General features: G+C 39.2%; 13 protein-coding genes and 1 non-coding gene across 14 annotated transcripts; 7 read left to right on the forward strand and 7 right to left on the reverse strand.

The window, feature by feature from the left end:
* Positions 1-1,235: 1,235 nt before the first annotated feature.
* Positions 1,236-4,418, forward strand: GAL11 (Gal11p; the record flags this gene model as incomplete). The annotated part of the gene is made up of 1 exon (XM_022817983.1): positions 1,236-4,418. The coding sequence occupies one exon, from the start codon at positions 1,236-1,238 to the stop codon at positions 4,416-4,418; it is 3,183 nt and encodes a 1,060-aa protein (XP_022674696.1).
* A 382-nt stretch (positions 4,419-4,800) lies between these two features.
* On the forward strand, positions 4,801-6,264 carry GSH2 (glutathione synthase; the record flags this gene model as incomplete). Its single annotated transcript, XM_022817984.1, has 1 exon — positions 4,801-6,264. The coding sequence occupies one exon, from the start codon at positions 4,801-4,803 to the stop codon at positions 6,262-6,264; it is 1,464 nt and encodes a 487-aa protein (XP_022674697.1).
* A 46-nt stretch (positions 6,265-6,310) lies between these two features.
* Positions 6,311-6,799, reverse strand: RRT8 (Rrt8p; the record flags this gene model as incomplete). The annotated part of the gene is made up of 1 exon (XM_022817986.1): positions 6,311-6,799. One exon carries the CDS (start codon positions 6,797-6,799, stop codon positions 6,311-6,313), a length of 489 nt encoding a protein of 162 aa, XP_022674698.1.
* Positions 6,800-7,209: 410 nt separating this feature from the next.
* FUN30 (DNA-dependent ATPase FUN30) lies at positions 7,210-10,335 on the reverse strand (the record flags this gene model as incomplete). Its single annotated transcript, XM_022817987.1, has 1 exon — positions 7,210-10,335. One exon carries the CDS (start codon positions 10,333-10,335, stop codon positions 7,210-7,212), a length of 3,126 nt encoding a protein of 1,041 aa, XP_022674699.1.
* A 297-nt stretch (positions 10,336-10,632) lies between these two features.
* On the reverse strand, positions 10,633-10,704 carry KLMA_R212. The gene has a single exon. It is a non-coding gene; the product is annotated as a tRNA-Glu (tRNA).
* Positions 10,705-10,992: 288 nt separating this feature from the next.
* RAT1 (ssRNA exonuclease RAT1) lies at positions 10,993-13,914 on the reverse strand (the record flags this gene model as incomplete). Its single annotated transcript, XM_022817988.1, has 1 exon — positions 10,993-13,914. One exon carries the CDS (start codon positions 13,912-13,914, stop codon positions 10,993-10,995), a length of 2,922 nt encoding a protein of 973 aa, XP_022674700.1.
* Positions 13,915-14,359: 445 nt separating this feature from the next.
* CCC2 (Cu(2+)-transporting P-type ATPase CCC2) lies at positions 14,360-17,287 on the reverse strand (the record flags this gene model as incomplete). The annotated part of the gene is made up of 1 exon (XM_022817989.1): positions 14,360-17,287. One exon carries the CDS (start codon positions 17,285-17,287, stop codon positions 14,360-14,362), a length of 2,928 nt encoding a protein of 975 aa, XP_022674701.1.
* A 1,031-nt stretch (positions 17,288-18,318) lies between these two features.
* Positions 18,319-18,522, forward strand: KLMA_20375 (uncharacterized protein; the record flags this gene model as incomplete). The annotated part of the gene is made up of 1 exon (XM_022817990.1): positions 18,319-18,522. The coding sequence occupies one exon, from the start codon at positions 18,319-18,321 to the stop codon at positions 18,520-18,522; it is 204 nt and encodes a 67-aa protein (XP_022674702.1).
* Positions 18,523-18,735: 213 nt separating this feature from the next.
* On the reverse strand, positions 18,736-19,779 carry TIF34 (translation initiation factor eIF3 subunit i; the record flags this gene model as incomplete). Its single annotated transcript, XM_022817991.1, has 1 exon — positions 18,736-19,779. The coding sequence occupies one exon, from the start codon at positions 19,777-19,779 to the stop codon at positions 18,736-18,738; it is 1,044 nt and encodes a 347-aa protein (XP_022674703.1).
* A 467-nt stretch (positions 19,780-20,246) lies between these two features.
* On the reverse strand, positions 20,247-21,059 carry KLMA_20377 (carboxymethylenebutenolidase; the record flags this gene model as incomplete). The annotated part of the gene is made up of 1 exon (XM_022817992.1): positions 20,247-21,059. One exon carries the CDS (start codon positions 21,057-21,059, stop codon positions 20,247-20,249), a length of 813 nt encoding a protein of 270 aa, XP_022674704.1.
* A 296-nt stretch (positions 21,060-21,355) lies between these two features.
* Positions 21,356-22,153, forward strand: KLMA_20379 (uncharacterized protein; the record flags this gene model as incomplete). The annotated part of the gene is made up of 1 exon (XM_022817993.1): positions 21,356-22,153. The coding sequence occupies one exon, from the start codon at positions 21,356-21,358 to the stop codon at positions 22,151-22,153; it is 798 nt and encodes a 265-aa protein (XP_022674705.1).
* Positions 22,154-23,321: 1,168 nt separating this feature from the next.
* On the forward strand, positions 23,322-23,594 carry KLMA_20380 (uncharacterized protein; the record flags this gene model as incomplete). Its single annotated transcript, XM_022817994.1, has 1 exon — positions 23,322-23,594. The coding sequence occupies one exon, from the start codon at positions 23,322-23,324 to the stop codon at positions 23,592-23,594; it is 273 nt and encodes a 90-aa protein (XP_022674706.1).
* Positions 23,595-24,398: 804 nt separating this feature from the next.
* On the forward strand, positions 24,399-24,902 carry LDO16 (Ldo16p; the record flags this gene model as incomplete). The annotated part of the gene is made up of 1 exon (XM_022817995.1): positions 24,399-24,902. One exon carries the CDS (start codon positions 24,399-24,401, stop codon positions 24,900-24,902), a length of 504 nt encoding a protein of 167 aa, XP_022674707.1.
* A 245-nt stretch (positions 24,903-25,147) lies between these two features.
* On the forward strand, positions 25,148-25,945 carry SWP1 (dolichyl-diphosphooligosaccharide-protein glycotransferase; the record flags this gene model as incomplete). Its single annotated transcript, XM_022817997.1, has 1 exon — positions 25,148-25,945. One exon carries the CDS (start codon positions 25,148-25,150, stop codon positions 25,943-25,945), a length of 798 nt encoding a protein of 265 aa, XP_022674708.1.
* Between the last annotated feature and the right edge of the window lie 23 nt (positions 25,946-25,968).

Here is a 25,968-nt window from a genome sequence, read left to right on the forward strand (position 1 = left end):
CGCCCGTCCCTACGCGGAGTCCGCACACCCCCATTGCCGAAACGCCTCGTCCTTCCTTTTTTTGGCATCTGACATCATTCAAATCAGAATTTTGTTTGGGAAATCAGGAAACCAGGAAACCAGGAAACCAGGAAATCATTGGGATGGATGGATTCCTGAAAAAAAATGGAAACTAATTAAAGTTTTGAAATAGGAAACGGTTCCTCATTCCTTACACTACCATTGAGCCAAGGGAAAAGGGAAAAAGAGAAGGTAAAAGTGAACAATAGGAGTCACAAGAACCAACACACGGAAGCACAGGTAACCAGTGCAAGGCAAGAAATAGAAGAAGGTGTTTTTGTGTGAGCGTGCGTGCGTGTGTTTGTTTTGTTTTGTTTTGTGTGTGAAAGTGTGAAAGCGTGTGCGCTAAACTTTACCCAGATTACTCCAAGTTTAAACCAGAATAAATACAATAATTAATATTTTGTCAATAGGGCGTGTTTTATTCTACAAGGGAAAGACACTGGGGATTTGGTCAGTTGCACAGAAGGATCAACAAGAAGACCGATACCAGCGCTAAAACGTGGAGTGGATAGACAGGCGGACCCTTTTCACCTGAATAGTGAGTGAGTGGCCCTTTACTCCCATATTAGTATTTTTTTTTTGCGTTTCAGGCGCGTGTGCAGCTTTTTTTACAATTATACTCTTGGCCTAGGCAGTAGCAGGTCGACGAGTGGTACTAAGATATACTTTGCCCCTACCATACCTTCCCTTTACCAAGGTATAATTTATCTTCCCATTTTCCAGGGTTAATTTTTTTTTTTTTTCTTCCTTCCTTCTTTCTGACACCGGAATTAGGAACCACACTTTTGGTCTTGTTTAACCGCTATCTAGAGTTAGTCGGACTTTCCACAAGAGACTACTACAAGTACTACTACTACTAGTACTACTCCCGTCTGGTCAAGAGAAGACAGAAAACAGGAACATAAGATTTCCCAGCTTTCTTCTGCGCTCGTTTGTTTCCTTTTTCTTTATTTTATTTTTGGGATCCGCTTTATTTTTTTAGGTTCTGCCTGATTTTCGATTTTCTCTGTTTTCTTTCTGGTTTCAGTGAAAAGACAGAAAACAGAAAAAGAGAGATAACGCTTTTTCCGATTTACCAAAGAGAGAGAGATACATCCATCAGAGGAGAAAGGAAGGATAGTGCCGGTCAAGACAGTACAGCGACCAGATTCTACAGGTAGTATCGAGGAGCAATGGATGACTGGAGAAGCAGTATTTCAGCTCAGGAGCGAACACAGTTCGTTACTGAGCTAGCGCAGATTCTAGCTGATATGAGCCGAATCAACGGTGGAGAGAAGGCGAACTTCAATTTAGAGAAGTTGAAGAAGAGTGCGGAACAGTTTGAGTCCAGCCTGTATGCGAGCTGCAACTCGAAGGAGTTGTACTTGGATGCTATGAGAAAACGGATTGCGGCGATGGATTCCGCGAAGAGGAAGTCGATAGAGGCGCAGAGACAGAAACTCGCGCAGGCAGCGCAGGCAGCTCAGAGACAGCAACAGCAGCAGCAACAGCAGCAGCTTCAAAAGCAGCAGGGGAACAATGGAATTCCTGCGAATATCAACGCGCAGATGTTCTTGAACCAGCAGGCTCAGGCTAGGCAGCAGGCGCAGAGACAGATCAGAAGCTCGCTCACTGGCCAGCAGATGCAACAGTTGCAGCAACAACAGCAACAACAACAGCAGCAGCAACAGCAACAGCAACAGTCTCCAAATATGATGAGACCACAGCTCACGTTGCAGCAGCAACAGCAGCTTGCTAATGAGTTGAAAGTAACAGAGATCCCCAGAGAATTGCTTCAGAAAATACCCAATTTGCCAGCAGGGATCACCACTTGGCCTCAGATCACCGATTGGGCGCAGAAAAATAGACCCTCTCAAAATGATTTGATTATCACCAAGAAAGTGTATCAATTACATCAACAGCTCTTGATCAAGTCGAAACTTCAACAATCTAATGTCAATAGAATGAACACTTCGGCACAACAAGTCATGGGGATGCAACAGATGCCTACCAACCAGAGGATGGCTATGAATCAGCAAATGCAACCACAACCACAACCACAATCTCAACCTCAACCGCAACCTCAGCCGCAACCTCAACCTCAACCCCAACTTCAACAGCCACAACCACACCATCAAGAGGCACCCGCAGTGTTGAATAGGCTCAACCAGGTTTTCACTCAAGCAGAGCAGAAGATGCTCTACGAAGCTGGTAAGAAAATGATCGAAAACTTACAGAGATCTGGGAAATTACCTCCAAACCTTGATAACCAACAGCAGTTGTTGTACATCAAGAAGTACATGAATCAGATGGTGTTGAAGAAAATGCAGCAATTAGGTATTCCAATCCCAATGCCAGGGTCTGCTCAACGACAAACCCACCAACCACAACCACAACCACAATCTCAACCTCAACCTCAACAGAGACAACCACAACAGCAACCACAGTTGCAGCAGCCTCAACCTCAACTACAACAACCATCCATTCAGCAACAACCAAATCAACAGGTGCCTCAGGCTCAACAGGCTCAAGCCAGAAGACAAGCTATGGCCATGAAATCCAACCCTGTTGGTGGTGTAATGAACTTGCAGTCTCAACAGGCCCAACAGGCCCAACAGGCCCAACAGTCTCCTCAAATGACCCAGCAGCCAATGATGCAGCAGGCGCAACAACAGGCTCAACAGCAACAACAGGCGCAACAATCTCAACCTCCAAAGATTTCTATCCCAAGACCTACAGAACAAGATATGTTGGCTTTGAAGAAATTGAATGCTGAAGTAACCAAAAACCCTGTAAAACTTAATGATATTACCAACAGGTTAACTAATGAACAAAAACAACAGATCAGATCCAAACTTCATGCTAACCAACAGCTCTTTAGTAGTGTCGAAAGCTTTATCCCTACTCTATACATGTTGACTAGAAACGAAGAACACATTAGACAATTGCTACAAATCAGAATGCTTACCAGAGAAATTATGGAGAAGGCTGTCAGAGGTATATTCCTTGTTGAACCAAACGTTGTTGATAAGGTTATCTTCAGGTATCAAAAGTACTATGAATATACCAAGGAACAATTGCTAAGAAGACAACAGCAGTTGATGGCTATGCGTCAAATGCAAAACAATAACCCTAATTTAACGGCAAATGAACTAATGAAGCAGCAGCAAATGTTGCAAGCAAGAAAACAAAGCATGGGTGTACAACAGCAACAGCAACAGCAACAACAACAGCAACAACAACAACAGGCCCTCAAGCAAAACCAGCTCAATATACAACAACAACAGCAACAGAAGATGGCTGGTACAGGCAACAATCCTAATGTGGGTATTGTTCTCGATTCATCTATGAATGCTGCCAGTAGGTCAGGAACCAATATGGAGTTTTTGAATTCACCTGAGTTTAATGCTATTTCTCCAGCTGTTCCTTCTCCAAACAAGGACAAAAAGACACCTGCTTCAAGAGCAGTCAAAGGAAAGAAAAACTTACAACCGGGTATTCCAACTTCCAATCCTCAATCGAACAGCAATCCTAGTGTTGTTAATTCAAGGACAACTACACCTTCTATGGTCCCTGGTTCTTCCCCTATGGTAAACAACAAGAGTTTGGCCCCAGGCCAACTAAGTACACCTTCTCCAAAGACTGTAGTTACTTCACCAATAAGACAGGATAACCCATACAAGAATGACGAACTCGTTTTGAAGAAGATGGCCATTAGAAAGGCTGAACTGATGTCTCGTTATAAACATCGTAAAGAGGTATTCGCTTCTTCTGCAATTGACTTGTTCTTGTCTACCTTCGCAGACTGCTTAGACATTAAGGACGACGCCGTTGATTTAGTTCAAAAGTCACCACAACCTATAATTGACCAGATAAACGGTACAGGTAAAAAGAAATTGTCAAAGGCTGCCCAGAAAGCTAGAGAACAAGACCCAGTTGAAATATCTGTTAAGAATAACAAGCTACTAATGCCAAGTAAAAGCGAGAAAGCTTTGCGCTCGTTCAAAATACCGATCTCTGATATTACAGCATGCTTTAAGCCGTTTGTGGACCCTAAGCATCTCATATTGACTTCAACACCTAATCCAGATGATAGAAAGAGAAAATTAGATGACCTAGAGATAAGCCCTACAGATTCTTCTAGCGAATTGATGTCCGAGTCAAAAAAGGTAAAATTTGATTCACCAGATGACATGTTTCTAAACGATCCGTCATCTGTTCACGACATCAAGCCCTTAGTATCATCAGATTTGGGAGTTAACTCTAACAATCTGAAAAATGCAGTACCGTCTATGACTTCACAAAATCCTACGACCAACGGATCCACAGACTCAAGCACAAATATCTGGGATTGGAACTATTGGGAGAATCTTTGATACTTACTATATTATATTAAACTAATCCCTCTCTACTTTTTTTTCTATGTTCATTTCCAAAGTTGTAATCGTATATTAATATCATTGCTCTTTCCGTGAAACTACTGTAATGACCAATGATGGTCAAGATCTATATCAGTTCTAAATATTTTCGTTTTTTATACCTTTATTGCCTTAATCTTTTCTTTCAATTTTATGACTTTCTTCCAAAAATGCAGTGAAAAAGATTTCCTTAATATTAATAATGATTAATCATATACTGTACGGCAGTCAATACGCAGACAATAGTATTAAGATTCTAACCATCCTAAATTCTACTAAACTTCGAAGGTTATCAAACCAATACACAAATCCAATTAAAGAGTAAGCAAGGCACACAATAATGTCCTCACTAAAAGGGTACCCCAAATTTCCTGACGTAACCAAGGAGAAATTAGAAAGAGAATTGCTACCAGAGGTTTTTCAATGGGCCATCTCTAACGGATTAACAATATATCCCCCAGACTTCAAAATATCTGAAGCTCAAGTTGCACCCATTACGTTGTTTCCAACGCCTTTGCCAAGGAAAGCCTTCGAAGACGCAATTGATGTTCAGAAGTCTTTCAATTCTCTATATGCAAAGATCTCTCAAAATCACAATGGTTGGCTAGAAGAAGAAAGTGAAAAGTTGGCAAAGTCAGATCCTGAATTCACTGGTAAGCTTTGGGAGATATATAAAAGAGCCAAAGAGCACGGTATATCTCAGGATTTGGCTTTGGGAGTTTTTCGTTCCGACTATCTAATCAACGACAATGACAATCAGATCAAACAAGTAGAGTTTAATACTGTTTCTGTATCCTTTGCAGGCCTCTCTACGAAAGTAGGTCAATTACATCAATACTTGAATGATAGTGGTAGGTATTCAGCTGATGGAGAATCGTTCTTTAATGAAGAAATCCCGGTTTCTCCTTCCGCCGAGTTGTTGGCTGAAGGGCTAACAAAGGCCATCCAACACTTTAAACCTGCTGCGTCCGATAAAAAGCCAATTGTTGCATTTATAGTCCAAGAAGGTGAAAGAAATGTGTTCGATCAAAGTGTATTGGCGTTCAATTTATTGTCGAAACATGGTATACAGTCCTGTCGATTGACAATGCAAGAAATTCATCTAAAGACAACCTTAGATAAGAGTACAAAAAGATTGTACTTAAACTCTACTGGTAAGGAAATTGGTTTAGTGTACTTCAGATCAGGTTATGCTCCAAATGATTTTGTCACGCAGCAAGATTGGGAGAATAGATTCACACTAGAGATTTCGTATGCTATTAAGGCCCCAAACTTGTTAACCCAATTGTCAGGAACGAAAAAGATTCAACAGTTACTCACAAACAAGAATATTCTGACAAAGTTTTTACCAGATGCAAACTCTGCTGATGCTTTATTACAAACCTTTGTTCGCATATATCCGTTGGATTCTAGTGAACTCGGGGAAATGGGTAAGAAGCTTGCCTTTACTAACCCTGAAAACTTTGTGCTAAAACCTCAGAGAGAAGGTGGTGGTAATAATATCTATAAGGAAGATATTCCAACCTTCCTCAAATCAATTGATGAAAAAGATTGGCCTGCCTATATCCTTATGGAGCTAATAAATCCTCGTCCAACGGAGGAAAATATTGTTATCAGAGGTGAACAGACTTTCCAAGTTCCTATATTGAGTGAGTTAGGCGTTTTCGGTACAATTCTTTTTGATAATAAGACAGTACACTCGAATGATTACGCTGGGTGGTTACTCAGATCAAAATTTAGCGCTTCTAATGAAGGGGGAGTAGCTGCAGGGTTTGGTTGCGTAGATAGCGTAGTTTTGTATTAATATCATCCATTAAATAAGCTATAAACACCTAGTCTTGAATCATCTTTCATGCAAAATGGAGTTCATCCATATCAACTGCCATCATTGTGCCCCCCAAGTAATTAGTGGTGAATGTCAAACCTGAAACAAATGGAATAGCCTCTAGACAAGCAGCCATGAGTCCAAAACTTAGGAAAGATGACTTATTTTTCCAAAATCTGTCATCTGGTAGCTCTTTAGGAAGATATATGGCGTTCAGATATTGCCATGAAATGGATGGTATCATTAGAAGTTGGGGTACAAGAGGGAAAAAAGAAGTTGTTAACATCATTAACAGTTGAATTAGTTTACCTGAAAATCCAAAAAGATCAAACTCATTTTCATCATCCTTAGAAATAAGCTTTATGGAATTTAGGATCTCGATCTTATAAGTTTCGTCAATTTTTCTTGCCAAATATGTTTGGTTCTTCAATAGAAGATGCCTCATAATGAAAACCGTCCAAGTGTTTACTTGAAAAACAGCAATAACGAGGAAAGGAGGTATTAAAAGTAGCATTCCAAATGTAAGCAATACAGTGATTACCGAAAAGCAGTATATGAATCCAAGTAAAAGGTAAATCCACACATAGTAGAAATAATTCCTAAGGGCATCAGGCCAGAAAAAGATTACGTGCAAAATACCCTAAAAAAATGGCAGCAAAAGTCAGTTAGTAGGTTAATGTTTCATCAAAACATAAATAAAAGTTTTACGAACCTTTAATGGATATAATAGCCCACACTTCATAGTGTTAGCCGCTGCCTTCCTTTGTGTCAGTTTAAATTTACTATGTTGAAAAGAGTTATGTACTTTATTACATATATATTTTTTTTTACTAAAAAAAGTGTCACACGTCAGTATTTTTTATAGGAAATCACTTAGTGTAGTAATTGTCCTTTGTAGGCGAAAAATAAGCCCACAATCTGGCCTTATTTATTTTCATCGAAGATAATATCTTCTAGGAGATCAGTCACTTTGTTTTCTAAGTCATCTTCACTCTTTTTGTCCTCTTGACTAATGTGTGAATCTAATGCCAATTTATTTTTAGCTAGGTGGAGAATCTTTTCCTCTACAGTGCCTTTACTAATTAACGTAGTAACATGAACCTCTTTAGTCTGTCCTACACGGTGAGCTCTATCTGCTGCCTGTTTATCATCGTGTGGATTGAAACTCTGATCAAAAATTATCACGTTATTTGCACATACGAGGTTAATACCGAAACCACCTGCTTTTGTAGAAAGAAGGAAAACGGGAATCGAATCATCCTGATAGAACCTATCTATGAGAGATTGCCTGTCATTAACTTGCGTTTGTCCGTCTAAACGGAGAAACTTTATATTCAAAGTCGACAATACGAACTCCAAAATATCTAAAACCTGGGTAAAGAGAGAGAAAACCAATGCCTTTTCATGCTTTTTGTCTACAATATCATGTAAGACAGATTTGAGTTTATCGACTTTACCTGAGTTCATCCACTCCTCTGATTGTAGTTTAAATTTATTAAGTGATGGAAATTTGCAACACAATTTATGCAACTCAAAGTCTGTCATATAAGACATATCCTCCCTAATGTATTCAATGTTTCCGTTTTCATAATACTCAGGCTCAGAAATAATTGCTTTACTCATCTTCGAGATTTTGTCATCATTATAAATGTGCCTAAAGAGTAATGGGTGAATTGATGCTTTCCTGAGGGCCATAATGAGATTCTTTGAAACGTTATAAGAAGCCTTATCCATTTTAACACCTTCCCTAATCTTTCTTCTATGTTCCATAACTTGCTTGATTTCCTGTTGGTATATAGCATTTTGTGCATCTCTCATTTCACAATACATTATGTGATTATGTTTTCTTGGTAGGTGCTTTAGAACTTGATCCTTTTTTCTTCTCAATATAAAAGGCTTCATCATAGTTTTTGCTCTTTCAATTGCCTGCTCAGCAAGAAGAGGATTGTAACCCTTATCGGCATCGGATGTCTTTGTCTTTTGCTTGAATACTGTAGCTAAGTCGTCCTTTTTAGAGACAAAAAGATTTGGCATAATAAATTCTAAAAGTGACATCAATTCCTTCAAATTGTTTTGAAGTGGTGTCCCGGTTAGTAATAAACGGAATTGTGCATTGATTTTCATTAGCTTGTTAAACCTTTCAGACATTGAGTTTTTTAGCATATGCCCTTCATCATATACGACAACATTGAAATTCCGATTCCTTAAAAATGATACGTCGTATTTAGAACCTGCAGCAAGGTTGTAAGTTGTAACAATAACATCATATTGTCCTTCATTCTCTTCTAAAATATCCCTAAGTTCTGCTCTTTCTTGCTGAGAACCGTAGTATGGTTCTATCTTTAAATGAGGACAAAACTTATTGAACTCACGTAACCAATTTTCTAATGTGGAGGATGGAACAACGACTAGATGAGGACCTTCCTGATTGATTTGCTTCAAGTAAGCCAAGAAAGAGATGACTTGGCATGTTTTACCAAGCCCCATTTCATCGGCAAGGATACAAGATAGATTGTTTTGATAAAGTAAATGCAACCAGTTGATACCAGTTTGCTGATAGTCTTTCAATTCCACTTCTTGTGATAAAAACTTAGGCTTCTGTCTAATGAAGGGCACCCGAGTACTTTTAAGCTTTGTAATAGAAGGTTTATGATGCCTAGAACGACTACTTGGATTTAGATCAAAATCATCATCACTTTCATCGTAGTCTACATCAGAAATATCATCTTCTTCATGTCTTTTGCGTTTAGAAGACCCATTTGCGTCATTTTGAGATGATGAAACAGAGCTAATAGAAACAATATCAAGTTCACTGGTATTTCTTTTAGGATTTTCATCGGTTGAGTCGACATCGACATCCAATATATCCAATTCTGCATCTTTCGATGGGTCAAAACTTACACCCCAGTCCTTCATTTGGTCTGCTATTATATCACCATATCTGGAACATTTGCGAATCAAAGATTCAATTGCGTTATAGCCTTTAATTGATTGTTCAATTTTGTCTAAAATCTTGATACCGTCTTTTCTTTGTTGTGTTTTTCTCGTTTTACCTCCTGGTGGCGATACTGACTTGTTCTGGAAGTCTAATTGTTGGAATTCTTCCAAACTTTCAAAAGGTCTTTCTTTTATAACCAAGTTTGCTTTTTCAATAGATATTTCACCAAGATCTGCCAAATCTCTAGGGTCAGCTTCATTTAAAAACTTCAACACTTGAACAAAGCTACTTTCTGGCGTAGTTTCTTGGTAATCAGGTTCACTATCTAAATCACTACCAGCATTAGACCCATCGGTTACTTCATCTTCTTCATCATCACTGAGTTTGATTTTTTGCTTCTTTATTGCATCACCTCTTACCAATTTCCCTTTCTTTGAACTGACAGAATTTCTATCAACCAACGGCCTCATTTCAGTTGGTTGTGACTTTTTCATAACATGAGAATAACGATCGAATATACTGGATTTTTGCTTTTCAATTGTGATCTTCGATGTTGGAGTGCGAGATGTCAGGTTTAATGGAATATTCCTTGTAGCAACATTTTGTAAACTATTTCTACTCAAAGACGTTAACCGAGAGCGAGATGAGTCAACAGGTGATCCAGAAGCACTGTTTACAGGATTTGAATTTGAAGATGAAGCATTGCTTTTAGATGGAAACCTCCAAGATCCCCCCGAACGGGATGCTACAATATGATCTAACCTTCTCCTAGATGCAGCAAGCGAAAGTGAATTCTGCTTGAAAATTGCATTGATAAGAGTTGGTGATAAATCTTTATACTCCAAAATCAAAGTTTTCAAAGCTTGCTCGTGTGATTGATCGTTCTGAGAGAATATCTGCTTAGCTTTTGACGTAGGTTGATACGTAAATCGATCTCTTAGTAAGGATGTTGTTGCATTAATTGGAAGATGTTGTTCTGTTGTTTTATTATCCGTAGTGGAATCTGGTCTTAAAGGCGATGATTCTTGATTGGAATTTAATATAGGTGATGAACTAGGTACTTGTACCTCATCCATCTTGTTTTGAGGACTTTTCGGTACGCGATGATCCATTATAGTACAAATCTTTTGCTCCAAGAAACCTTATTTTATGCTGAATTTATTTCACACAACCTTTCTTCATATAATGAAATATGGAATATAGTTGCTAATAAAGAACGAAATCAGCTGCGATTGGAGGTGAATCCTCTATATCGTTGGTTAATGTTCAATACTTTTTTATTGTAAGGCAAAAGCGCCAAATTAATGAATTTTACGCATTCTCTTGATGCTCTTCATTTTTCAGTACAAACAAAATAAAAAAAAAAAAGAAAATATGTTCTTAAAGATTCAAAAAAATAAATTGAAATACTCCGATACGGGGAGTCGAACCCCGGTCTCCACGGTGAAAGCGTGATGTGATAGCCGTTACACTATATCGGATTTTTGATGTATTTTCTTTGTTTTAAAATAGACTGATCATACAGGAAGTAGTATGTGATTGCTATATTATTATTGTTCTTAAAGTGTGAGAAGACTGGCCATCAATGTTACTGTTAAGAGAGAAAAATCCAGTACGGAATACCTCGAAACATTATTATTATTATGAGACGACAAGCCAGAATACTTTTAATAGATGTACTGTACTATTTTATCTAAGATACAAAGAAATACACATACATACACATATATATACATTCAAACAGGAGAAAAAATAGAAAGAATATATTCTTAATTTCTGAAACCCCTTCTGTGATCATTGTGGTTAGAATACCTACTGCCGTTATTGCCGTTATTGTTACTATTGCCGTTGTTATTATAATTGTTTCTGTAGTTCCCACCGTTAAACCTAGATTGTTGATATCTGCTTGCCTGAGGTTTTTGTTGCGCATAGTATTGTGTTTTATGGGAGGTATGCTGCTGAGTGTTGTTTACTTGCTCTCTGTGGAAGAAGAAGCTTCGATACCCTCCAACTCTTGGTTGATATTGAGTAATTCCATAGGGACCAACTGGAACGATATTGTACTTCATCATTGAAGGGTTCCAACGATTACTGTACTTATACATAATACAGTCCCGATCTTGTGGGGTGAGCATAGGTTGTGGAGGAATATACCCATTCAAGATCAAAGATTTGCACTTTTCAACAATCTTAGGCATTGTGTATGCTACTCTTAAGAATAAATTTGTGCTTAAATCGGGCAAACCTCCTTCATTTATAGGGCACATTAACTTCGAATTCAATTGGAAACCCTCCTCATCTTGTGATACAAATCCACTAAGCCCAGACTTGAAGTGTTTGAATTCTAGAACTTCGACAGGATTTTCGCTGTACAAGTTCTTTATGAAAAGATCGTAATTAACGTTTTTGTTGCTTATTAAAAGTACTTCTTTCTTCCTAACATTTCTAGCTTTTTCAGCATCTGTAAGTTTTGAATATTGCTCACGAACAGCCTTAAGAAGTCTTTTTTCATCAATAAAAGGCAACAAAGCAATACCTTGCCACGCCATCTTTTTACCGTTCATATCTACAGGGAATTCCTCTGGATAAAAATCTATTATCTCCGAATTTGGATCAGACATTAGAGGTCTGAATATTTCTGGAAGTGCATGACCAGAAGCTGCAGGTAAAACACTCATTAGTTGCTCATATGGTAAAAATGGTTCACCCAGGTCAAATTTGATATCTAAGCCTTTGATGTTAACAAAGTCCTCAGCAAAAGGCGCATAATGGTAAGGATAGTACCAAGTCCATGATGCACATCCTTGGTAATAATAAAGTAAAACCCATGATATTCCCTCTACGTAACACTTAACAACGTCTTTTTGTAAAGCTGGAATATCCTTTGCCGAGACATGAAATTTTTGTTGATAGTAGCGGTCATGATAACCAGATTCGTATAGTTTTACAGATTCATCTGTATCAACAAAACCCGACTTCACAGTGCCCGTATGTACTACTTCAGGAACAACAGAAGATTCTTCTTCCTCTTCTAAGTCATCTTCAACGTTCGAAGATTCACTTTCCTCTGGTGTGTTAATTTCATCAATTTTCCGTTTCAAATTAGTTTCTTCTTCTTCTTTCATAGCTAGTTTCTTCGAAAGTAACTTTTCCTGTAGTGAGGTAGCTGTATCATAATTTGCTGATTTAGATAATAGAATGCTATTGTCCAGTTCTTCTGTTGAAAATTCTGAGGACCCGTTATTTTTTTCACTTCTTTCCTTTAAGGCTTTAGCAGCTTCATCATCGCCTTCATTAGCTTTGTTCATTTCTTTACGCATGTTAGCGAAATCTTTATTAGATAAATTCAATGAGCCTTCGGCTGCATTCCCATCAACATCAAACACTGGCATGTTCTCAAGTGGAATCATGAAGTTCCTATCAACTTTACCCTTAGTGACGTTTGGATTATTCTTTAACTTCTTTCTTCTTTCAAAAGCTTCTTGCTTACGAACTTCTTGAATATATTTCTTTTTAAAGAGATCACCTTCACGCTCACCCAATTGTCCGAGCAATGCTTCCACCGGTTCAAGGTTTAAGTTACCATCGCAAGTTAAATATGTTTTCATTCTAGGTAGGATGTTCTTCCATATATCGACTAAAATGTCGATACTATTTTCTCTCACGTCAAGACATGGTAAATGAGGCAAGAAATCGTTACCACAGAAGAAACACATAAACACCCAATCATCTATTGCCCGTTCAAAATCGAATTGAAATGATAAGTGTGGGATAGCCAATTCCGCAGCTAGATATTCTCTTAAAACACTGATATGAAGCCATAAAAATGGCTTTTCAGAGTCTTGCTGAATGAGTTGTTGTTTTTCTTCTTCAGAAAGGTTTATCATATTATGCGGTTTAGGTTTCTTATAGTTATTGTTAGCAAACACATCTTCTCTTAAAATCTTGAAATGAGGTTCATGAGTAGCTAAACCCAAAAAGATCAAATCTGCATCCAAACCGTATATACAGTGTGTAGTATTTGGATTATACTGAGTGTCTGCTCTCTGTGATCTGATAAAGTTCATGATTTTATGTTCACCTTCACCGGGAACAGTTGCATCGCTTATAATAACCTGTAAGTTTCTCCATCCTGGATCTGTAGCTAGCTTAAAACTGGTCCAGTATCTAAGGGCAGTAGCCAGCTTATCCATAAATGGAGTACCGGGGGTAATTGCATTTGAATCCCAAGTCTTCTTATTTTTAACGCTTTCTTCAATTACCTCACCATAATCTTCTCTCTCTCTGAGAACTTGTTCACGAGCCTCATTTTGAAGTTTCGCGTCTCTAGCACTACGAAATCTACGTGCTCTCTGCTGATTCATCTTAGCTCTAGGAGCAACACCGTCCACAGCTATCATAAGAACCTTTCTAGGTCTGGCCATGTTAAGGACACGATTTGTATATTCAAACACAGCAAGAAGCATTTCATCTTCATTTTCTGGAGGTGGCTTGTTTTCTGGGTGCGAACATGGATGCACAATACCATTCATATCGAGATATAGGTTATCTAGCTCACCATTGGGGTTTGGGGCCGAATAGTCAATCGGTAACTTAACTCCATCTTCAACAACTTGATGCTCTTCTAGTACTGGAGATATAATCTTTGGGTACTTTCTCGATAACCACCGAAAAAACGATGGAACACCCATATCTAATATTTGGGTAAATTGTCACAGATAACTCTAGAAATAGTTTAAGAGTCGCCGAATACGGTCTGAGGTTATCCAACAGTATTAGTGTTTTCTGCTTCATACTCATGTTCAACTTTGAATTCATCTACATCTCATCGTTTTTATTTTATTTCTTTTGAGATCACTACCCGGAAACGAAAAAGTCCTATACATGAATATTCACTACAGTTTGAGAAGACCCTAAGAATGAACCATAAAAGTCCGGATTAAATGGCATACCAGTTCACTTAGCTCTTGGTAGCGTATAGCTCAGTGAATGGTATGACCTGGATGGCGAACCAGTTAGTTGGTTATTAATTATATGTATTATTTATTACTAAAATAGGTAACAGTAAATCATTTTAGGAATGCTATCATCATTAACATGTGTATATTACAGTAGCAAAACACGTGACGAAATGTATTACACTAATCTCTCTTGGAGCTCGATGTCGTCATTTCTGGCACGGCGTCTACCAAACCTCATCCAGCTTAATCCGGAAGAGTCTTTTAATGGTTTTGTGTTTAAGGATGGAGGAGTCCATCTTTTAAGCATTAAAGAGCTGCACACAACGGAAACAGAACTCAAGGCCATTGCTGCACCAGACAGCATTGGATGCAAAGTAATACCCCAAGGTACCAACACACCCATAGCAACTGGGATCATAAAAGTGTTGTAACAAAACGCCCAAAAGAAATTGAGTTTAACTCTGTGAAACGTTTTACGAGATATATCAAGAGCATATATCAACCCTTTTAAAGTGTCGTTATTGTTATTGGAATCAAGAATAACAATATCTGCGGCTTCTATTGCAATATCAGTTCCTGAAGAAATTGATATACCTAGGTCTGCTTCAACAAGTGCCGGCGAGTCATTGATACCGTCCCCCACAAAAGCAACTCTTTCTGTACCTTCATTTTGAAGTTGAATTACGATGTTACGTTTCTCTTCAGGTGTAACCTCGCTAAAAACGTTGGAAGCAGGAATATTTAGTTGTTCAGCCACTTTTAGTGCCGATTCATGCACATCACCTGTTACCATACAACATCTTATACCCATATCTTGTAAGTATCTTATAACTAGATGAGAATCAACTTTAACCCTATCTGCTATTTCGAATTTCCCAACGATGTTCCCATTAATCGAGACGAATGATTCAGTAAGGCATGATGGAGGGGAGTTGCCAGCATTTCCATCAGGAAGCAATTTCTTATTTCCGATCACTATATCGTAGGTTTCTGAGCTGTTCTTGTCATATATTTTACAACTGATTCCTTTGCCGATGATAACTTCTTCGTTTGACATTTGCAAGTCGAAGGTCGTTGAAGGGTTAATATTATTTTCAGCAAAGTTTACTATAGCCTTCGCAACAGGATGATCCCCAATGGATTCACAAAGGGCGATCATTTTCCAATGTAGCTCTTTTAACTCATCGCCTAATGGAATAAAATTTTCTACGCTCATACGGCCTGTGGTTAAAGTTCCTGTCTTATCAAACAAGAACGTCTGTAAAGAGTTACACTTCTCCAAAATTTCACCACCTTTAATAAGAACACCGTTGCTTGCACCGACACCAGTGCCAACCATGATTGCAGTTGGTGCAGCTAACCCCAAAGCACATGGACATGCAACAATAATAACCGAAATAGATATTTGCATGCAAGTGAAAAACTTTCCATTATCATTGTTAAAGATTGCTGGTGGATTCTTCAAAGAATAACTCACACACATCCATATAACGAATGTTAGAAGCGCCAAAGACAGGACGAATGGTACAAATACACCTGCCATTCTATCTGCATATCTCTGAATTGGAGCCTTAGATAGTTGTGCCTTTTTCATGGTTGAAATTATGCTAGCTAATTTTGTGTCCTCACCAACTCGTGTAGCCTTGAAATAGAAATGACCTGGACCGTTTACACTTCCACCAATTACTTGAGACCCCACAGTTTTCTCAACCAACATTGATTCACCAGTAATTAGAGATTCATCAACTTCTGTTTCATTCCGTATGATGACACCATCAGCAGGTATTTTCATACCTGGAACCACTTCCACGATATCATTTGGCTGAAGTAATTCAATTGGAATCTCTCTAGAAGTTTGATCGGGAAGGACAATCGTGCAAGACGATGGAGTCAATGATATAAGTTTACTCATTGCTGTGGATGTCTCTGATTTGGCTCTATTTTCGAGTAATTTACCAAGCGAGATGAAAGTAATGAGCATGATTGCAGTGTCAAAAATAACTTTTGGCATGGTGGAAGACTTGTGGTAAATGTTAGAGGCAATGGAATAAAAGGAAAAAATGTATGCGCAAGCTGTAGAAATTCCGATTAAAGTGTCCATGGTACCAGATCCATGTTTTAGAGAGGTCCAAGCCGCTCTATAGAAATACGATCCAACATATAGCTGAACATATATCGTGATAATAATTCCAAATATATCTCTGTAGAAGAAACCTTTAATGGGTGTCATAGTATATGGGAAATGACCCATCCTGTGCGGAAATAGAAACGGCACACACATATATAAGGACATGATTAAAACTGCAGATACTGCAGCTCTGATACAGTTCCCTCTCCAAAAATGTATTTCTCTAACTTTAGAGAGTAGAGCTAATTGTGTTGAGTTATCTAAGGCATTTGATATCACTGTCTCACAGCCCAAGGACTGAATGCAGTCGACAATATCACGGATACCGATCTCGCTTGCATCATAGACAATTTTAGCTTCTTCTTCACTCATTGAGACATCAACGGATAGCAAGCCCTTCAACTGCGATAGTTTCGCTTCAACGACGACAGCGCCATCATTTGGATCCAAACCAAATATCTTAAGGCACAGCTGTTTTTCTTTAGTGGGAACAGTACTTCTTTCCTCGCTAATAATTTTAGCATCAAATCCACAATCTTCGATACATTCGGCAATCGCAGCGATTGACGTTAGATTAGGATCGAACTTCACATTACATTCCTCCGTTGCCAAAGAAACTGTACATTCAAGAACACCGCTAATTTTCAGAACTTGTGTTGTCACTGTTTGAACACAAGCACCACAAGTCATTCCGCCGACCAAAATTGTACCAGAATGTTGCTCTGAAACAGATCCAATCAATTTTAAAGGCTCCTCTGCGATCAACGTAGCATCGAAACCACAATCTTGAATTGTCTCCACTAATTCCGACGTGCTAGTGAGCTTACTATCAAACTTTACATGACATTCTTCCGTCAACAAAGATACATCACAATCTTCCACACCTTTTACACCACTCACCTGCTTGTGCACCGTATCCACACACGCACCGCATGTCATTCCCTGGACCGAAAGGAGGGCTTGAAAGTCCGACATGACGTTTCTGTATCCTACTTCTTCTTATTCCTTTATAACTACTATAGCACAACTTCCCTGGGGGAATTAATGACTGAATATACAATAACCAGAAGCACACTCAACAGACTCCTATATACCCCGGTTTTTATTCCTGTCTATCTTATTGACACCCAAAATAAATGAAACTGGCAAGATTACTACTGTCTACAATATCCCACTAACAATGCAACGACAGTCCCTGCTATAACTCACAATCACTCACCAATCGCTAAATCTTCTTCCCTTACTCAGCTTCCTTGGTTCTATAACATAACCGTTAAGCCCGTTACACTCACCTCATCTCATCTCATCACAAATACATCATATTATATAAACATTTATATATGCTCAGTGCCCAATGTGAATATCGCTCCATGTCAGTATTTCCGTTTGTCATTTTCATTGAAAATAGGTGGATATGCACCCAAATAGGAAACTATAGGTCACATGCTATTATTTCCACTCTGACTTGTACACTATAGAGCATGGAATGCAAGATCGATGAGTCTCGGGCCTTGGGTACGAGTCCCGACCCTTGCGTGGGACGAAAGGTAAGCGAGAGAGACTCAAACGAAGCTTGAGCGCGTGTCCCGTCTAACCATTCGTAATCGGATGTTTAGATGTTTTTGGTTTCTGGGCACAAAGAAAGCTTCGAGCTTTTTCTTCTGCGGTGATCTGCACTCCTCTGCATTGTATTCTTCGGGAGAGTGAAAACGAGAGAAAAAGAATATTATAGAGCTGCCGGAACTTTCAGTAAGCTTTTGCTTATATAAGAGTGAATATGAAGATATAGAGATATTAGAGAAGTTAGAGCTTGATTTCCATTAGAAAGTAAGCGAGCTAATATCAGAGAGAAACAAGCACATAGGCGGCTGAATACCAGTGACCCGAAGGCGAGCGCGCTTTTTTTTGTTGTTGTTTCCCTGTGAGTTTCAGCTCCTGATCCTAATTCTTTCACACTTTTTATTACGTTTTTATCATCTTTAGATACTAGTTAAATCATTTGACAAATGGCTAGAGGAAATCAGCGTGAGTTGGCCAGACAAAAGAACCTGAAGAAGCAGCAGGAGCAGGCCAAGGGTCAGAAGAAGCAAGGGGATCCAAAGAAACGGATGGAGTCCGATGCGGAGATTTTGAGACAGAAACAGCAGGCTGCGAATGAAAGAAAGGAAAAGGAAAGAATGGAGAAGCTTCTTGCCGAGAAGAGAAGATGAGGGACAAAGCAGAATGTATAACCGTATAGAAAATTTATGGTTTTGTTTAGTATGCTACCATTGATGTCTAATTACTTGTTATATTGCTATTAAATATAATACGACGTGGCAAGAGAAACAATTTTTGTTTTTAATGTACAGTGTGTGTGTGTGTTGGTGTTGAATTGTGAGTATGTGTAATGTATTTCTTGATAACCGCGAGAACTGAGAAGCTTATTCCTGCTTTTGCAGTTGTTGTCTTCTTTCAACCTCGAAAGTCTTTTCTACATCATACTTGAAGTCGAAGTAGGACTTATCGAAATGGTGCAAACGGATGTAACCATCTTCACCACCGGAAGCGTATGAAGTACCAGTTGGAGAGACGGCGACGTAGTTCAATGGACCGAAATGACCCTTTACTCTACCGATTTCGTCTTCAAAGACCTTGTGGTAGATTCTGGCTTCAAACTTACCTTCACGAGCACTAGTAGTTGTAACATCCTTGGCATCTTGACCACCACCTAGAATGACGAACTCCTTCAATGGGGTGATGCATGCACTGTTTAATGGACAGTCGGCCTTGTATGTTTTTAGCACGTCCAAAGTGTTGACGTCGATCAAGCATGCAGCACTGTCTCTCGAAGATGTGATGAAGTATGTTCTATCTGGGGAGAATTGGATGTCCTTGATGCTCTTTTCATGAATCTTCTTGACTTGGATGAATTCACCGCTCTCACCGTTGTAAGTACTGATTTGACCGTCATCGTGACCTGCAACAATGTATTTACCGTTGTATGACCACGAAGCAACAAAGACCTTGGTAGCTTCCTCAATAGTATTAATTTCGTATTCTGGCTCTTCATTCACCTTCACAATTTCACCGTTTTCGTTTCTAATCAAAGAGTAAACAACAATAGAACCGACATGACCCATAACGGCATCAAGCACAATTAGAAGCTTGGTTCCATCTGGAGAAAACTCAACTCTGATAACTGGACTTCTGGTGGAAACGGAGTGCACAGCAACACCAGTGGCAACCTCCCAGATCTTGAAACAGAAATCGGCACCACCGGTCAAACAGTAAGTGGTGTTTTCGTCAACATCAATAGACCAAATAGTACCGGAATGGTCATCTAGAGTTCCTAATCTTTCACCGTTGATAGAATACCAGATAGAAGCGACACTGTCCTTAGAACAGGCGAATACTAGATCACCATCACGGTTAAACTTCACTTGCGTCAATGGACGCTCATGACCTTTCAAAACGATTGGTCTCATATTTTATTTTGTTTTGTCTTGTCTGACTTGTTTAACTTAAGTATAGTCTTAAGACTGAAGGCAAAATTCCTCTAACACGATGAATCAGAAAGCCCTTTGAACTATGTAACTCGTCTATAAGCAAGTTGCTGTTCAAACCCATCGAATTCTTTCAACTTTTCACTAATTCTTCGAACCCAAAAAACCTACTGGGAAAAAACGAAAAAAAAAGCTATTGAAAATTTTACTCAATACAAAGCAGGGTAACATTACAAATAAAGGGCGATGAGCTTTCTCTACGTACCATCTCCCATCTGCTTGTCTATACAGAGCTACAAGCCCACTTAGTTGGTAAACAACAGAATTCTTATTGCCTTCTTCTTTCTTGGGAATAAGTCAGAGGAGAATAATCTGAGTAAGCTCTAAGAAGTCATAGAGCATATATTCAGTATATAATACATACATATTGAATTGTATATGAAAATCAACTAACAAACATGTTCAATTGGGGCATTGTCATCAACGAAGTCGCCCAATTCGCTCTTTAGCTTCCTATCGAATTGTTCAAACATAAATCCGAGACATGCTTTCGTGATGGTAGCATCATATCTACCTTTGCTGAATTCATCTCTGATGAAGGCGTGTTGGGCACCGTTAATTTCCAAAAATGTGACTGGCTTATCCTTCACCGCTTTTCTGATCTGGTCTCTACCCTCCCATGGAACATGGGTGTCCTTTGTACCAAAGATTAGTATACATTCTTGGTCATTCTGCCAATTGGCGGTTACTTTCTCCAAAGTATCATCATTTTTACCCTTTCCTAGCGAATGTGAATGGATGTCAGTTGGGAAGAAACAAGTGGTAGCCTTGATTCTTGGATCCAATTGAGCTCTAAATGCCAAATGGCCACCGAGGCACATACCGGTGGCCCCGACCCTACCGTTCCAGTTAGGCATATCTTCCAAAACTTTTAGGGACAATGTTACATCTTCGTCGTATGATTCCAAGGGTTTAGTGATCTTCAATTCGTTCCCCAAATCAGTGCCTTCCACATCATAGGCTAGCGGTGTGGAGTCAATAAAGTTATGGTAAGAGGAAGGAAGCACGGCAATGTATCCCTGGGCTGCAATGGTTTGTGCGAATCTCAACACTGGGCCAGTAACCTGGTAAATTTCCGAAAAGACTAACACTGCTGGAAATTTGGCGTTTGGGTAGCCCTTAACCGTTGGCTCTACAACGTGGATTCTAATTGTGGAGTCGAAAGATGTGGCAAGATCTTTGAAGGATTGTTTAATAAGCATGGTTTAACTGTTGTAGTTTTCAATCTACCTCTTTGTTGGACCTTCCCTTTTCCAATTTGAATTGACTGACCTGACCGGTTGTGCACTCTTTTCACATACTTTTAATTATCCATATTATATATATAAATATAAATAAAATAAACGCCATCATCAGGTGCCAACACATAACAGAATATGGTATATTTTATGATGATGTAGGTTAATATAGCAAGAGAAGAACATCTATCAGGGGAGCAGGGGCTCCAGACGTATTCGGAGCTGATTTACTACTGCCCTCTCGGGATTGTTAGAAACAGATGTCAAGCCAATGCCTAGGAATAACCCAAAAGGGCACGCCATGCAAACTAAATGCGAAACAAGGTGGTAGGTATTGCAGACACCATGAAGTACAGGAGACATCCGAAGGATACATATACATATATACGTTCGAAGAGCTCTATGAAAATGCAATACTAAGCCGCAAGGAACGAAATCAGATCTCTTGGCTAGCGATAGACGAAAGTAAATTAAATAAGGCTAAGAAGGTCGGAATCACACCTTGGCAGCACCAGGGCGATGAGATACTGATCAAAATTGGGATGACCACCAGGGATGACGTTTCCATACGGCTGGCAGAATGGAGAAAACAATGCAAGCGCGAGATCATACCCATCAATCCGTCCAGAGCATTACAATTCTATTCTCTTGACAGTAATACGCGCCATAGCAAGAAGTCAAACATCATAGACAAAGTGTCTCGCTTATTTAGTAAACTTGACTTATCTGGAGGGAGCACTTCATCTAAAACTAGCAGCACTGCTACACAAACCCTCAACCTATCTACGTACAAGAGGAACGGATTCCGGTGTACGCATCCACGTGACGTGGAAAGAGAGATTCATGAATGGCTATGGCATAAATACGGGAAGGGTAACGTTTTATGCGAGGCTTGCCACAAAACACACCATGAATGGGTTAGAGTGCCAGTACGGGAAATGGTTTCCATTATGTACACAATCGAGGGCATTTGCTCACGTTCTGAATACGCTGCGGCAACCTCTAAGCGTGAAAGGCCGTACAAGCTTAAAAGAGCAGCGGAACAGAAAACCTCATAGGCAAACTAGCTTTCTCGTACCAAAAAGTTGAACGATAAATTCTCAATGCTGAAGCGATGATTTCAAGGGGTTGCTTCTTCTTACTCGGAATGCAAAACCCTCATATGTATTGACTTGTGCATGCTCTCTTTATGCGGCGGCTACCTGGTCAGTTCAGAATTTAGTACTTGATTTTCTGAGGGTCATCGTAATTAAAAAAAAATCATAATAATATTATAATGCAAATAAGCATCGATTACGGCTTACGCTATAACTTGCGCCGTATTACATTATATCTTGTGCCATATTATTTCTTTCAGGGTATTTCTTCGGGACGGCTGCACTGAGTCGGGAATGGAACGTTATGGTGAAAAAAAAAGACCCGACCAAAAGAAATAATATACCGTATACAAGAAGAGGAAGAAGAAAGGGTAATATAAGGAACAAAGCGAGGAATTGTTGTGCAATCGTTTAAGTGCCGGTCTTAGTGTTCCTACGCCGTAAAGTAACGATTGTAGAGAAATCCGCCGCATCTTCAAACAACCGCACACCCCTCGTGAAACAAGTCGCAAGCACTATGTGCATGCGGAAATTTGAGACGCAGAATAAACAGACATACAGGCATTTTGACCTCTCTTTCCCGTCTCCTTGTTTTTCGTCTTCTCTAGAACACCCACACCAAGCCGTTAAGCACAGGATATACCTTGTTTAGAGTATCGCGGCATTGTATCGTTATCCCATTTTTCTAGTTCTACTTAGTAGTAACCACCATCAATTCCAGTTTAAATTTTACTTACTATTGATATTATCTAATTAACTAATTAATGCAAATAACTACTCTTCGTATCGTTTGTGCATGTATCATTCATTCATGCATGCAATGGGCCAAAGGGGCTAAAAATAACAAAACCCGTGCTACCAAGGACCTGAGAATATCATGTTTCTTGTATATATAAATTCCAAAACCTGTTGCTAGCTCCTAAAGATGTCGTGAACTTCTGTTGTCTATATGGGCGTCAGTTTTTTACGACTTTATACCTTCCAACTCCCTTGTCTTTTAAACTGTCTCAGAAATTAAGGACTTGATTTTATTTTATTTTTCTCCACTAGTGTCAGTTGGCGGTTAGAAATATCCATTTAACACAAAGCACGTGACTATATTGAACGAAATACAAAACTCAGGAGCGAGATGTCAACATTTGCAGAAGACAGATTCAACGAACAGTTCGAGCAGGGCATGATCGACCAGTTCGAGTGCATTCGCGACAGCGAGTTGGCACAGGGGTACCAATATTTGGAGGACTCATACTACAAGATGTGCGACACATGCAAAAAACAGCTGGACGCAGTCGTCGAAGAACACCCATACATTTCTGATCACGTGAGAAGATATTCGATTATGCTCAAGAAGCGCTATGATCACTATATGGGCACCACGGCCGGAACTGCGGGCACTGCATGAGATTCCAGCCAAACAGCAAAATTAAAAGAAATGTGAACTTTGATGGTACTAGTCGATTTCGCGCCGGTTCCCGAGGTAGTTACTGTCCGTCAAAAGCGTTTAGTTAGGTTTTTATTTTTTTTTTACGCGTATATACACTAAACTCAAATACATATACATACACGTACACACACAGCACATTACATAGAAAACAGAAAGAAAAGATAGTGTGAAGGTTCAGAAAACCACATGTATCGAGTGCTCCGTGTTTTTTAGAGCAGAAAGCGTTCTGAAACAAGGGGAAGAAAAAACAGAGAGTTCGGATTTGGGTAATTTTCTGTTTTCACTTTCGTACCTCTTTAACGAGGGATCTGAAAGAATATAAAGATAAACGAAGACAGATTAGAGATGGGGCGGAGAGTGGGAAAAAGCGAAAGTGGGGTGGGAGAGAAGGGGGCGAACTGTGGAAGAATAAAAGGAAAATGCCAATACTACATAAGTTCAAGTTCACCTTTCAACTTTCTTTCTTTTACCCGGAGGTCATTCCCTGATATAGGCGGCTAATTGTCCGATTTCGAAATTGTTTCATAAGTTTAAAAAAGTAATAAATAAGATAAATTGAAATAAAAACAAGGTAGACGTGAATAAAACGCCAACAGTGATACCGAACCCTGTTATTTTTTAAGATTTGGGTGAGTATATATATATAAAGAAAGACCATCCTTACAACTTTGGTTTTCATACAGGGTACAATTATTGTTTTAAAAGCCTTTTTATAATAGTTCTGGTTCAGTTTTAGAATACCCCGCACAATATCTATTAAGAATGAACCCTAAATCGTTAGCGCAATTCGCATTCCACTTGGCGGCTTTTGTCAGTATCGCGTTTGTTGCTTCCATGTTTGTTTTACCGTTTATAACCGTATCATTTGTGCTTTCGTCGATGACTGTTGGTTTGTCATTTGCCAGTCGTTCGTTCTTCCAGGTGGGTATGTTCTTTTACGACAGATTTGTAATGTTCTTGCAAGTTCAATTGAGAAGCATGATTGAACAAATGCCTTCGAACCAGCCTACAGGATATAATTTGAAGAAACCAGCCAAGCCTGCCGCTGCTACTGCCGCTGCCGCCGCCGCTACTGCTACTGCTACTCCTTCTAGTGCGAATGCCGCTGAGAATGTCCCTGTAGTTACCACAGAGTCGCTAATTGCGGAGGAACCAAATATCGACAGATTATTGATAAAGAAAAGCCAACCTCCAGTGCCAACTGAGACTCTGGGGGCCAATATCCCACTGCATTCCATTGAGGAATCTCTTTTGGACACTGCTTAGACCAAGCGCCCATTGTAAAAATTTATAACCGGGTAACATTAGGATTTATGCTTCCATCTCTCTTTTTTTTTTTTTATTCTTTTTCCCTTCTTCTTTAGCTACACTATAAATCTAATTTAGTATCTAATCCTTAGAACGTTTTGAAAACAATAGAGTCTGCGAGTTCAATTGATAGATATAATCTCAATTAGGGACATTGTGGGTCTGATAAACGCGAAATAAACAAAAAGCCATATATTTCAACAATGAAATTGCAAAGTTTGATCGTGTTATTTCTTGCATTGTTCGAATGCTGCGTGGCAACAGGTATTGTTCTAAAAGATGTTGTGTTGAGCTTTGATAGCAGGACACCTTCTATTCAATTGGACCAAGTAGACATTGATTCCAAGGCCAAAAGTAACGAGACACCGGTTTCATTATCAGAGACATTGACTCTTTCGTTTGAAACCGAAGACGAACTCAGTCAGGCTAATATTCTAGTGGGTGTTCCTAGCAAAGGTCTAGAAGCTGGGTATACCTTGAAGAAAAAGAACAGCGGTGATCACAGCAAATACGTTGCTAATGTTCCATTGTCCAAATATGCAGGCACATTCGAAGGCTTTTCTCAATTGGCCATAACGGTATTGGCTGCGAATGAGGAAACGTCGCTCGTAAAAGAAATCTTCCAATTGAACATCAATACAACCGAAACTCAAAGTACTTCGAGTAAGAAGGCCAACAGATTTGGCCCATTGGATGAAATCCACCATGTTTTCCAACAACCACCAAAGACAGTGAATGCCTTTATTGCACAGGTATTTTCTGCCATCATTGCAGGTGCACTACTAGTGTTGTTGGCCGCATGGGTTGGATTTGGAGTCATCAGTTTCAACTTGAAGAGCGTGTCTTCTTACGTGTTTGTAGCTTTGATCTCTGGCTTTGAGTTTATCTTCTACAAGTACTACTTTGGTAGCTCGATCTTTGATACCTTATTCAAGGCATCTCTGCTTCTGCTACCGGCTTTGCTCTTCGGTTCTGCCACGTTGAAATCTTTTAAACATTAGGAGCACCTATGTATAGGTAAATT

Source organism: Kluyveromyces marxianus, chromosome 2, assembly GCF_001417885.1.
Source record: "Kluyveromyces marxianus DMKU3-1042 DNA, complete genome, chromosome 2".
NCBI classification, from domain to species: domain Eukaryota; kingdom Fungi; phylum Ascomycota; class Saccharomycetes; order Saccharomycetales; family Saccharomycetaceae; genus Kluyveromyces; species Kluyveromyces marxianus.